Consider the following 11,913-nt stretch of genomic DNA (forward strand, 5'->3'; position numbering starts at 1 on the left):
TCAGGCAGCTCCACTTTCCTCTGTCAGCTGGACTCTGCTGACTTGCGATCTCCACCGAACAGGTGGGTCACCCTGTGGGATGGTGGTCAAATGGCCGATGGGCTCTCTCTCTCTCTCCATCTTCTCCTGCTGCTTGCTGGTCTCTCCTTCCATTGTCTCTGCCCCTTTGTTAATTCTCCTGCCTTTCCCCATTTCTCTCAATACATATCTCTTTCCCTTATGTCCTCCTTTCTCTATTTTCCCCTCAGGACTCTTTCTCTCTCTGCCTTTCCCTCAGGCCAATTTCTCTACCTTTTCCTCAGGTCTCCTTTTGCAACTTTCCCTCAAGCTAATTAATGTACTTTTGCCTCAGGCCACTCTCTCCCCCTTTTCATCAGGCTTCTCTCTCTTTCCCTCAGGCCTCTCTTTCTATCTTTCCCTCAGGCCTCTCTTTCTATCTTTCCCTCAGGCTTCTCTCTCTCTCTTTCCTTCAGGCCCCTTTCTTCCTTTCCCTCAGGCCTCTTTCTCTATCTTTCCCTTAGGCTTCTCTCTCTAGCTTTCCTTCAGACCCCCCCCTCTCTCTATCTTTCCTTCAGGCCTCTCTATCTTTCCCCTCAGGCTTCCCTCTCTATCTTTCCCCTCAGGCTTCTTTCTCTAGCTTTCCTTCAGGCCTCTCTATCTTTTCCTCAGGCTTCTCTCTCCATCTTTCCTTCAGGCCTCTCTAAGTTTCTCTCAGGCTTCTCTCTCCCCCTAAGGCATTTCTATCTTTCCCTCAGGCTAATTTGTTTCCTTTCCTCAGCTCTCCTTCTGCGACTTTCCTTCAAGCTAGTTAAGTGGGTTTGGTGTGGTAATCCACCCCGTGTTCAGTATACAGCCCTGCTGTGTAATATGCCAAGAGGTGGGATACACATTCCCAGGCAGAAACTCCTGCTGGTATTAGCAGGCCATGTGTGCAGGATGCCAGCTCTCAAGTGTCCCTGGGCTTAGCCTGCGCATTGATCACAGGACCCATCTCCCTCCCTCCCAGGTTTCCTGCCACCCCTCACAACTCTCCTCTGGCTCCTACCTGGGATGAGGGCATCCTGGCGACAGTTGTAAAGCATCCCCAGCTGGAAGGGGCGGCCCAGAACTGGAATCTCAATGGCGTCCTCTGCAGGGGCCATGCTTGGCTCCCGTGAGTTGTTGACACTTCTGGTGTCCTTCAAGAGAGAGGAACCACCTGTGAGATGCAGAAACTGACAGCTGACTCTCTGCCGGGAGGCAGGATGTGGGCACACACCACATTCCACCTGCCGATGCTGGTCCGATTTCTGGGATGGCTGAGGAAGGCTCCCGGCCCAGAGCAGGGGTACAGAAGCAGCAATCACAACGCACTGCTGGTGGCAGTGCCGAAGCCTCCTGGAGGCTAAAACTGGCAATTCCTCCAGCAAAGGTGGGATCCGTTTCAACAGGGACATTTGTGTCACTGAAGAATCTCCCTGGACTTATTGGGGAGCTTAGAGTAGGCTCGATGCTGCTGCAGTCCTGATCAGGTGATGGGTGGTGGTGATCTGCTATGAACTATTTCCTCTCTCACTTTGGCCCTCATCCCCAGAGCATCAGTCTACTTTCTCTACCTTTCCCTCAGGCCTTTTTCTCTCTTTCCTTCAATTTAATTTCTTTACCTTTCTCTCTGGCCTTTTTCTGTGCCTTTCCTTCAGTCTAATTTATCTATCTTTCCTCTCAGGCCTCTTTCCCTATCTTTGCTTCAGTCTAATTTCTTTACCTTTCCCTCATTATAATTTATCAAGCTTTCCTCTCAGGCCTTTTTCTCTATCTTTCCTTCAGTCTAATTTCTTTACGTTTCTCTCTGGCCTTTTTCTCTGCCTTTCCTTCATTCTAATTTCTTTATCTTTCCTTCAGGCTTTTTCTCTACCTTGCCCTCAGTCTAATTTCTCTATCTTTCTTTCAGGCCTTTTCTCCTACCTTTCCTTCAGACTAATTTCTCTACCTTTCCTCTCAGGCATCTTTCTCTACTTTTCCCTCAGTCTAATTTCTCTACCTTTCCTTCGTCTTTTTCCTCTACTTTTCCCTTCTTCTCTGCACATTCCCATCATGATGGGAAATCAATTCGGTTGAGTGGATCAACTTCACTGGTCTCCCTGATGTCCCCCCCCCAAAGACACAGCCTCTTTTATAAGAAAGAGGGAGATTTAACAGGAAGTTATTTGCTTGGAAGAGAAATCCTCTCTCTAATGATCCCACGTTGGCCAATGAAAGGTGGTGTAGAGCAGTGCAGAAACAGCCTTGCAAAAATAGGTGGCAGTTGTTACGAAAACACGATTTCACCCCAGGAAAACAGGAAAGGGTGAAAAAGAACCTCACTGTTTTTCCTGCCTTGATGCTCTTTGGTGTCAGGAGCAAAAGGGAAACGTCAAGATTTCTGCTAGTATCATCTATCAATGAAATTGAGTTCTAATTATTTTTTGGGTTGATGGCTTCCCAGCCTGATGTACCTCAAAGGATTGACAGAGAGGGAAGCCCCAAAGACTCTCTGCTTCCCAAGGGACATGGGTCCAGGATGGTAGAGAATTAATCTGTGGGGACGGTTGATTTGGAGGGGTGGAGATGCTGGCTTTTCTCCTGGGCTTGAAGTCTCCTCCTCTGAGGGGAGAACCCAGGTTCTCTAAAGGAAGGAATCGGCTCATGGAGACTCGGTCAGGAATCTGTGACAAAGTTTCTTCATAGGCCACATCAATGTTCCGACTGACGAACCCAACTAAGGCAAACAGGGTCGAGATGATCCAATCTCTTAAGGCAAAACTTTATTGAGTACGTCATATCAGCAAAGGTGAAGGCAAAACCAGATGCAGCTGATTCCCGCCCAGAACCACACAGTTAAAGTTCAGGTTTTCCCTCCCCCTATATTAGACCAAGTCACATTGCCCAAAGGATTCTGGTGTTCTGAGGAAGTCTGGTAAACAGATGATGAAATGTCCTTGGTTCTCACGGCTGGCATCTGGATGTCTGAAACCTAAATTCTATATCTCCCTTCCCTCACCCCATAGTTCCTCAGAAGCTGAGAATAGTTGCATTCTGGACAAATTTCCCTCCCGCCAGAATACAATTCGTCCATAAGTACATTGAACTGAATACAATTTAAACAAAACAACTCACAGACAACATAAAAGAAAAAACCTAGACACACATACAGCCTGGGAGGAACCCCACTTAGCAGCAGTAACTGCGAAAGAGATCTTGGAGTCTTGGTGGATAATCAACTAAACATGAGCCAGCAATGTGCAGCAGTGGCCAAAAAAGCCAACACTATCCTAAGCTGCATCAACAGGGGGATACACTCCAAGACCAGGGAAGTACTAATACCACTCTACTACGCCCTGGTCAGATCACATCTGGAGTACTGCATCCAGTTCTGGTCACCACACTTCAAAAGAGACATTGAAACTCTGGAGAAGGTGCAGAAAAGAGCTACCAAAATGATTAGGGGACTTGAAACCAAGACTTACGAAGAGAGATTGCGGGAACTGGGCATGGATAGCCTAGAGAAAAGGAGGGGCAGAGGGGACATGATAGCTGTATACAGGTAGATGAGGGGTTGCCACAGAGAGGAGGGGGCCACTCTATTCTCCAGATCACCAGAGGGCCAGACGAGGAACAATGGCTGGAAGCTGACCAAGGAGAGATTCAACCTAGAAGTAAGGAAGAACTTCCTGATGGTCAGAGCGATCAACCAGTGGAACAACCTGCCTGCGGAGGTTGTGAACTCCCCAACTCTGGACAGCGAAAACAAATCTAATATTAAAAAGCACATAAAACCCTATCATATTTAAAAAAGCAAACAACATATACATACCCAAACATAAATATAAAAAAGCCTGGGGGAAAGGTGTCTCAACTACAAGTACCACTGTATTTCCTGGTTTCGGGACACGTCCACCATGCATGAGCCTTTGGAGAGGGGTGGCATACAAATCTAATAAAATAAATGAAAATAAATGAAAAAAGGCGCCCTGCTTTTTTTTACATTTCCAGGAGGCCTGATTGCAATTTGGATATATTTTAGCCAATCTGTTCGGGGCCAGATGTCACCAATAAAACATTTTATACTGATTTTCTTTATAGGCTGTTGATGTAGTTAATTTTATATTTCTGTTTCAAATTTGCTGAAAGATTTTAATAAACAGTCTCTGCCCCTTCACTGAAGTAAATGGGACGGTCGGTGAGTCAACAGCGGGTCAGAGGAGGAGCCGCTGTGGGACAGAGATGGAAGTTGCTCTTTAAAAATTATGTTTTAAATCCAGTTGAATTAAATCAAGTGTCTTTACTAGTTATTTAAATCCACTTGATTTCAATCAGATGCACCACGAATTTCTCTATGTTTTCCTCAGGTTAATTTGTATTTCATTTGGGCTAATTTGTCTACCTTTCCCTCAGTCTAATTTGTCTACCTTTCCCTCAGTCTAACTTGTCTACCTTTCCCTCAGTCTAATTTCTCTTATCTTTCCCTCAGTGCCACAGTGACCATTCTTAATTTCTCAGGAGGGCTGGTGGGAAGGGTCTTTATGGGTGGGCTCAGGTCACTGGATTTACTACGGCAAGCAGCGTACTGGAACTGGTACTCTGTGTTTGGGCGCAGATCTTTCAACAGGAGCAATTCCTCGCAGTCCTCTGTCCTCGCAGTCTTCCAGATTTCTTCCCCTACCATCTTGTACTCTACCAGATAGTTAAAGATTGCAGCCTTTCCATGTTCAGCTGGTTGAAACTTCACTTTATTGCTGTCGTGTCTCACTTCACCGATCCGTAAAAGGTAAGGTTGTGAGGGCAACTCAAAGTTCTTGCTGACCAGCTCTCCTTCTTCATAAAGGTATATTGAGGCTCCTGTGATGTCCACATCTGAAAGAGAGGCCACAACAAAGCGGATCTTTTCATTCAATTGATTGATGCTGAAAAAGTCTTGCATGGATTTGGCAGCTTGGCGAGCATTGCGTGTCCTCTCCTTGTCCTCATACCAGGCCATGTCTTCCTCCTGCCCAGAACTTGTGGACTTAACTGATTCCCGCAAGAATTGCTCCTGAAGCCAATCCTGTAAGCTCAACAGAAATGGCTCCTTTTTATATAAAGAGGTGAACATAAAGGAGACCACGTATCTATTTTGAGAGTTGAGAACTACTTCTTCCAACTTGTTCTTAGTTGAGATCACTTCTATATTTTTTAGAATAGACAGATAAGATTTGACAAAGTTAATTTCTGTTTTCTTGGTGTCCAGAAATTCACAGAGTCTTTGGCTGTTAAATGGAGATTGGTTGACGGACATCAAGAGGTCCACCAGGGTCCCTTCCTCCTGCCCTCCTCCCCGGATGGAAGGTAACATTCTGGCCAGCTTTTTCTGGAAAGTCAGCCGGTGTTGCTTGCACAGATCCTTCAACTGTTTGATCTTCTTGATCTCAGGGAAGGTCTCAGCAATGGGATCGTTGGCTAGGTCATTGCTTTGCATCTGGATTTCATTAAGTTCCTCCAAGATCTTTTCAGCATCAAAGATCAATCTCACGCTGATCTCACGGACCATCTTAGCTGCTCTGGTGTCTAGCTTGCTCAATGGATAGAGCCAGACCCGAACAGGCACAGCCTTCTCCCCAACTTTCCCTAACATTTTTGGTAGAGTTTTGTAAACCTGCATAGCACCATTGAAGGTCACAGGGTTTTGGTCCAAAGAAAAGTCTCCATGGAACTTGCAATTGAACTTGAGAGCATTCTCTTTCTCTTCCTCATTAAGCTTCGTATCCGTTTGTCCTGTGTTAGATATTTCCTTCTTGATTGTAGCCTGGAGGTCAAAGACAAAGAAGGCCTGGGCTCCATACAGGATGGCGGTGACCACGTGGGTGGCTGTGCCCTGCTCAAAGACGGCTGGGTAAGAGACATTCTGGATTCCCAGGTGGCTCATGGTCAGCTGTTCATACCTGGTGGTGGCTTTGTACTGAACGGTGACCCTGGCCTGTTGCTTGGACTTCTTGGTGTCCTGGAGATACTCGGCTGATCCTCTCACATCAATCAGCCCCCCAAGAAAACTGGACTTAATGGGTCCTGAGATGTCCAGGGCGGAGCTCTTATCATCTATGCTGTCGGATGCAATGATTTCAGTAGCTGTCTTGGGCTGAGGCTTGATGGTCAGGTCCTTCTGAAGGGAACTGTAGTTCCAAAGAGTGACACCTGCATGAAGCATAAAAAGATAGGATGATGAATTGAACCTCCAGAAGACCTGTCACTGCATAGAGGGGCTCCAGAGAAGTGGGACAAGGGGAAGATCTTCCCCCTGGAAGGTTCCCTCATTTGTTCTTTCCAGTCATCACCGGAAAAACCTCCTCTCATTTTGTAAAACACTGCAAAACTAAAGGCATTTGACTGAATAGAGGGGAAATGCTATGCATCTATTATTCTGTAGAGATTCTCAGTCGTCCAGGTCATGGTTGTCCCTGGGAGCTCAACTCTGTTTCTGGGCTGAGTCTGCACATTAATGGCAGCGCCTCCCTCCCTCCCTCCCTCCAGAGACGCATCAGCCTCTCCTCCAGCTCCTACCTGGGATGAGCGCATCCTTGCGGCTGTCATACAATGTCCCCAGCTGGAAGGGGCGGCCCAGGGCCGCTATCTTTATGGTGTCCTCTTCAATGGCCATGTTTAGCCTCTGCAATTGCCGATACTTCAGCTGCCCTAAAAGAGAGGAGAAACATCTGGAGGAGGCAGAAACCAACAATTGACTCTTTGAGGGGATGCTGGTTACATTCCCCCCATCCATTCTGGGTTGTGTTCTGTCGGGCTCTCTGGTAGACTCCTCCCAGAAATTCACAGGTACAAATTTCAGACACACACACACGTTTGAAAATTCAAAACAATGTTCTTTATAATGAAAATTCACTTAAACCAAGCCCTCTTTTGGTATAGCAAAGAGCACTCGTCTCCAAACAAACTGGTAATTTGTACAAGTCCCTTATCAGTTCTGTGATACTTACCTTGCAGCTGTGAGGCAATTCACAGTCCTTCTTCTTTCACAAAGTGAAACACACTTTGCTCTGGTTTAGTTTCAAAGCGGGGAAAAATCAGCACAGAAAAGGTCAAAGTCAGTAAAGCAGTCACGAAACACGATCAGATAATCCTCCACAATGGCCAAACCCACAGGCTGCTCTTTATAGTAGCCTCACTAATTACCACAGCCCTACCCAACCACAGGTGGCCTCATTTTCTTTGATAATAATCTCTCAGTTGTTGTTGCCTATGCATCGCTCTCCGCATGTGTGGCTGTATCATTAACTCTTGTTCTGAATCCAAGGAAGAGCTAGATAATTGATCTCCCTCTGAGGTGTCTGCCACACTGTTCTCCTCCCTGTCACTCATGTCTTGTTGGTCAGAGGAGCCTTCATCAGCAGATTCCACCGGGGGCAAAACAGGCCTGCAGCATGTGGATGTCTCCCCCACATCCACAGTCCTTGGGGCAGGAGCTGGGCCAGAGCTAACCACAACAGGTTGCCTGAGCAAGAAACACTATGCAGAGACCCTTGGAGTTGAAGCAGCCATCCCAACATACAGCTGGTGGCAGCGCAGAAGTCTTCAAGTGGCCAAAATCTGCAACTCCTTGGACAAAAGTTATTTTTTCCAGCAAAGTATTTTTTTATTTTTCTCTCCAATCACAATACAATATAAAATACCAACAACATCAAATTACTTAACAATAAATCAATTTTAAGATTACGGTATACAGATCCGATGCTACCTCCTTTAGTTTTGACATCTGGACAAAAAATAGCTGCTCAAGTTTCTTATATTGTACTAATATGCTATTAACTAATACACCTCTTAAGCTGTTCCAAATTTTAATCGCCGTGAATTGATTAGGCTGTAGTAATTCAAATTTCTCATATCTCCTCCATATCAATTTTCATGTATATTTATTAACCTTTTTTAATAGTAAATGCCCATTAAAAAAGAATCTCTAAAGAAAAAACCCCCCAAAGCTTCCAATAATGAAATCAAGGGGGAGAAAGCCAAATAGTATCTCATATCGCCAAATTAGCCAAATTACTAAACCTAATTAATAATAATTCCTTTATATAGGAATTATAAAAATAAAAAATAAAAACATAAAATTGAAAGATAAAAGAAATAATAAAAGAAAAGGGAAAGTGTGGAAAAACAAAAGAACACAAAAAGAGAAAAAGAAAAGACCAAACAAAAAAGGGAATAAAAAGAGAGAAAGAAAAAGGATCTTTCCTCTTCTTCTTACCAACCTCCCAAGTAAATCAAAATAACACCATTAAAACTTACAAAACCTTAAAGTTCATCCATGGACCACTAAAATCCTCCAGCCCACTCTAAACCATAAAACTATAAATCTAGTAACAAATGTGTTCATCCTAACCTTCTCCAGTATCTACATCCTGTGAAATCATCTTACCTTACTCTAATTTTATCGCTATGTACTCAGCGGAATCCTCATGCCCTATTTCTAGTTACAGTATATTTCTGCAAAGCCAGTGGAATCCTCATGCCCTATTTCGAGTTATATCGCTGCAAAGCCAGTGGAATCCTCATGCCCTATTTCTAGTTATATCGCTGCAAAGCCAGTGGAATCCTCATGCCCTATTTCGAGTTATATCGCTGCAAAGCCAGTGGAATCCTCATGCCCTGTTTCGAGTTATATCGCTGCAAAGCCAGTGGAATCCTCATGCCCTATTTCTAGTTATATCGCTGCAAAGCCAGTGGAATCCTCAGGCCCTATTTCTAGTTATATCGCTGCAAAGCCAGTGGAATCCTCATGCCCTGTTTCTAGTTATATCGCTGCAAAGCCAGTGGAATCATCATGCCCTATTTTGAAAAAAAGAGAGGAAAAAAGAAAAAACCATTGGAATAAACTTCTAATTTTATTGCTGCATATCCAGCGGAATCATCATGGCCTACCCTAAATATATTGATCCCAATAGGTAAAAAGAAAAGTTTCCCTTCTTTAGTCCAAATTAAATTATAACCTTTCATAAATTGATAATCATCATAGTACAAATTATGATCTGTATTTTCTGTAATTCCATAAATTCTATAATCAAGTTACCACTGACATAGTTTCTCTTTCTTTTTTTAAAAAAGTCAAGTACTGTATAATCCTCCTTACCTTCTATTTCCATAATTCTCATAATTCTAATTCAATAAATTCAATATAATTCAATTTCTATATAGTATATATCATAATTACATAGAAACATAGAGGTCTGACAGCAGAAAAAGACCTCATGGTCCATCTAGTCTGCCCTTATACTATTTTCTGTATTTTATCTTAGGATGGATATATGTTTATCCCTGGCATGTTTAAATTCAGTTCCTGTGGATTTATCTACCACGTCTGCAGGAAGTTTGTTCCAAGGATCTACTACTCTTTCAGTCAAATAATATTTTCTCATGTTGCTTTTGATCTTTCCCCCAACTAACTTCAGATTGTGTCGCCTTGTTCTTGTGTTCACTTTCCTATTAAAAACACTTCCCTCCTGAACCTTATTTAACCTTTAACATATTTAAATGCCCCCCCCTTTTCCTTCTGTCCTCCAGACTATACAGATTGAGTTCATTAAGTATTTCCTGATATGTTTTATGCTTAAGACCTTCCACCATTCTTGTAGCCTGTCTTTGGACCCAATAACTCTCTGTTGTCTACGCTTCAGCCAGCTGCAAATCCATTGAACTATCCAGGGAGTAAGTCCAATCTTCACTAATTTATCTATTAGCTCTTTATGTGGAACCGTATCAAAGGCTTTGCTGAAGTCCAGATAGGCAATATCCATGGCACCACCTTCATCCAACACCTTTGTGACATAGTCAAAGAAATAAATGAGATTAGTCTGACATGATTTGCCTTCAGTAAAGCCATGCTGATTTGGGTCCAATAAGTTATTGTTTTTTAATTGCTGATTTATCCTCTTTTTGAGTAGAGTCTCCATCATTTTAACTACAACTGATGTCAAGCTAACTGGCCTGTAGTTACCAGCTTCTTCTCTACTGCCCTTCTTGTGGATAGGCACAACACTGGCCATTCTCCAATCCTCAGGAACATCTCCTGTTAACAGGGATTGGTTAAACAAATCAGTCAGGGGGGTAGCAATGACAGATCTGAGTTCTTTAAGAACTCTGGGGTGGATGCCGTCTGGATCCATTGCCTTATTTATCTTTAATCGTTCAAGTTCTTCTAAGACATCGACTTCTAAGATTACTGGAGATGAATCCGTACAGCTGGAAGCAATGCTATATCCCTCTATAGTATTATTTTGTAAGGTGTCTTTTGAGAAAACGGACCAGACGTAGCTATTGAAATGGTCAGCGATCTCCTTATTCCCATTAATGCCTGTATTATTCCCGGTACTAAGCTTCGTGATGCTGTAGTTTTTCTTCTTCCTATCACTAATATATCTGAAGAAGGTTTTATCCCCCTTCTTTATAGATTTGGCAATTTCTTCCTCTTTTGAGGCTTTAGCAGCATATATTATCTGTTTTGCCTCCCTCTGTCTCATTTTATACACCTCTCTATCAGCTATACTTCCAGACTCTTTATGCCTCCTATAGGCAGCCTTTTTTTCATTGACTATAGCCCTTACATCATTGCTAAACCAAAGCGGTTTCTTCTTCCTTTTACCTTTAGTTATTTGCCTTACATACAGTCCAGTGGCTTTTAAGATTTAAATATTCCCCCATTGCATTAAAATTTGTTTTTCTGAAATCCAATAGTTTGGTTGCAGTATCGGATTGCTCACAATTAGTTTTTACATCAAACCACAAACATAGATGGTCACTGCAACCTAATTTTTCTCCCACCTTGACCTCTGAAACCCAATTCCCATTCATAAAAACTAAATCTAGAATGTTCTCCCCTCTAGTCGGTGTCTTAACCAGCTGTGCCAGAGCTGCTCCTGTAAAGGCCTCTACTATATTCTTACTTTTGCATGTAAGGGCACTGGGGATATTCCAGTCAACATCAGGCATGTTGAAATCACCCATAACCACAATATCTCCCTTTACTGCCATTTGGGTAATTTCATCCACCATCTTGTTGTCATATTCCTCAGATTGCCCTGGAGGCCTATAGATCACCCCAATTCTAATGACAGAACCTTCTTTATTTTGCATGCAAACCCAGAGAGTCTCCAGATCTTTACATGTATTTTGAATTAATGTTGTTTTTAGACTTTCCTTAACATAAATGGCTACTCCACCTCCCCTTCTCTCTATTCTATCCTTCCTATACAGTGTATATCCTGGTATGGATATTTCCCATTCATTGGAATCCTTAAACCATGTCTCAGTTATGGCAACCAGATCCAAATTATCTCTAGATATTATGGCCATTAACTCACAGAGCTTGTTGCTCAAGCTTTGAGCATTCGTGCACATTACCCAAAGAACATTGTTTTCATTATTAGTTTGCCCCTTATCATCAACAACTACATCTATTTTATTTGCAGCTCCCTTTTCATAAGCTTCCAAAAACTGCTTTATCCTCATTGGTCGGGGACAGAAATCCTCCACATCTGGTACATCTCTGTCCCCTTTACCTAGTTTAAATGCCTGATCCATTGATCTATTTGAGATTGCATTAAAATCACCTATTATAATCATATTTTCAATGGCCAAATCATTTATCTTCTCATGTAGTTGTTTATAAAATCCTTTTTGGTTATCATTCGGTGCATAGATGGATACAATAATGAGAGATTTCTGATCTATTTTCAATTGTACAATTAAAATTCTACCATTCTGGTCACTGTAAAGTTGTTTTGAATCTATTGAATTATCTATGTATATTGCAATACCTCTTTTTTTTGATCTGCTAAACTAGTAAATATAATCCCTAATTTCGAATTACATAATTTTCTATTAGTTTTTTTAATATGAACTTCTTGTAATATA

The 11,913-nt window shown here is 42.6% G+C and overlaps 1 protein-coding gene across 1 annotated transcript; it reads right to left on the reverse strand.

Annotated features, from left to right (window-relative positions):
- Positions 1-4,089: 4,089 nt before the first annotated feature.
- Positions 4,090-9,146, reverse strand: LOC139153231 (neoverrucotoxin subunit beta-like). Its single transcript, XM_070726896.1, has 3 exons — positions 9,134-9,146; positions 6,553-6,684; positions 4,090-6,186 (listed from the first exon to the last, which is right to left on the reverse strand). Exons 1-3 carry the CDS (start codon positions 9,144-9,146, stop codon positions 4,475-4,477), a joined length of 1,857 nt encoding a protein of 618 aa, XP_070582997.1. The 3' UTR covers positions 4,090-4,474.
- Positions 9,147-11,913: the final 2,767 nt, after the last annotated feature.

This window comes from Erythrolamprus reginae, chromosome Z (assembly GCF_031021105.1).
Source record: "Erythrolamprus reginae isolate rEryReg1 chromosome Z, rEryReg1.hap1, whole genome shotgun sequence".
Lineage (NCBI taxonomy): Eukaryota > Metazoa > Chordata > Lepidosauria > Squamata > Dipsadidae > Erythrolamprus > Erythrolamprus reginae.

Coding starts and splice junctions, on each gene's coding strand:
- LOC139153231 (XM_070726896.1), bottom strand. Junction 6,187..6,552: donor CAAGGATGCGCTCATCCCAG/GTAGGAGCTGGA, acceptor TGCTTCATGCAG/GTGTCACTCTTTGGAACTAC.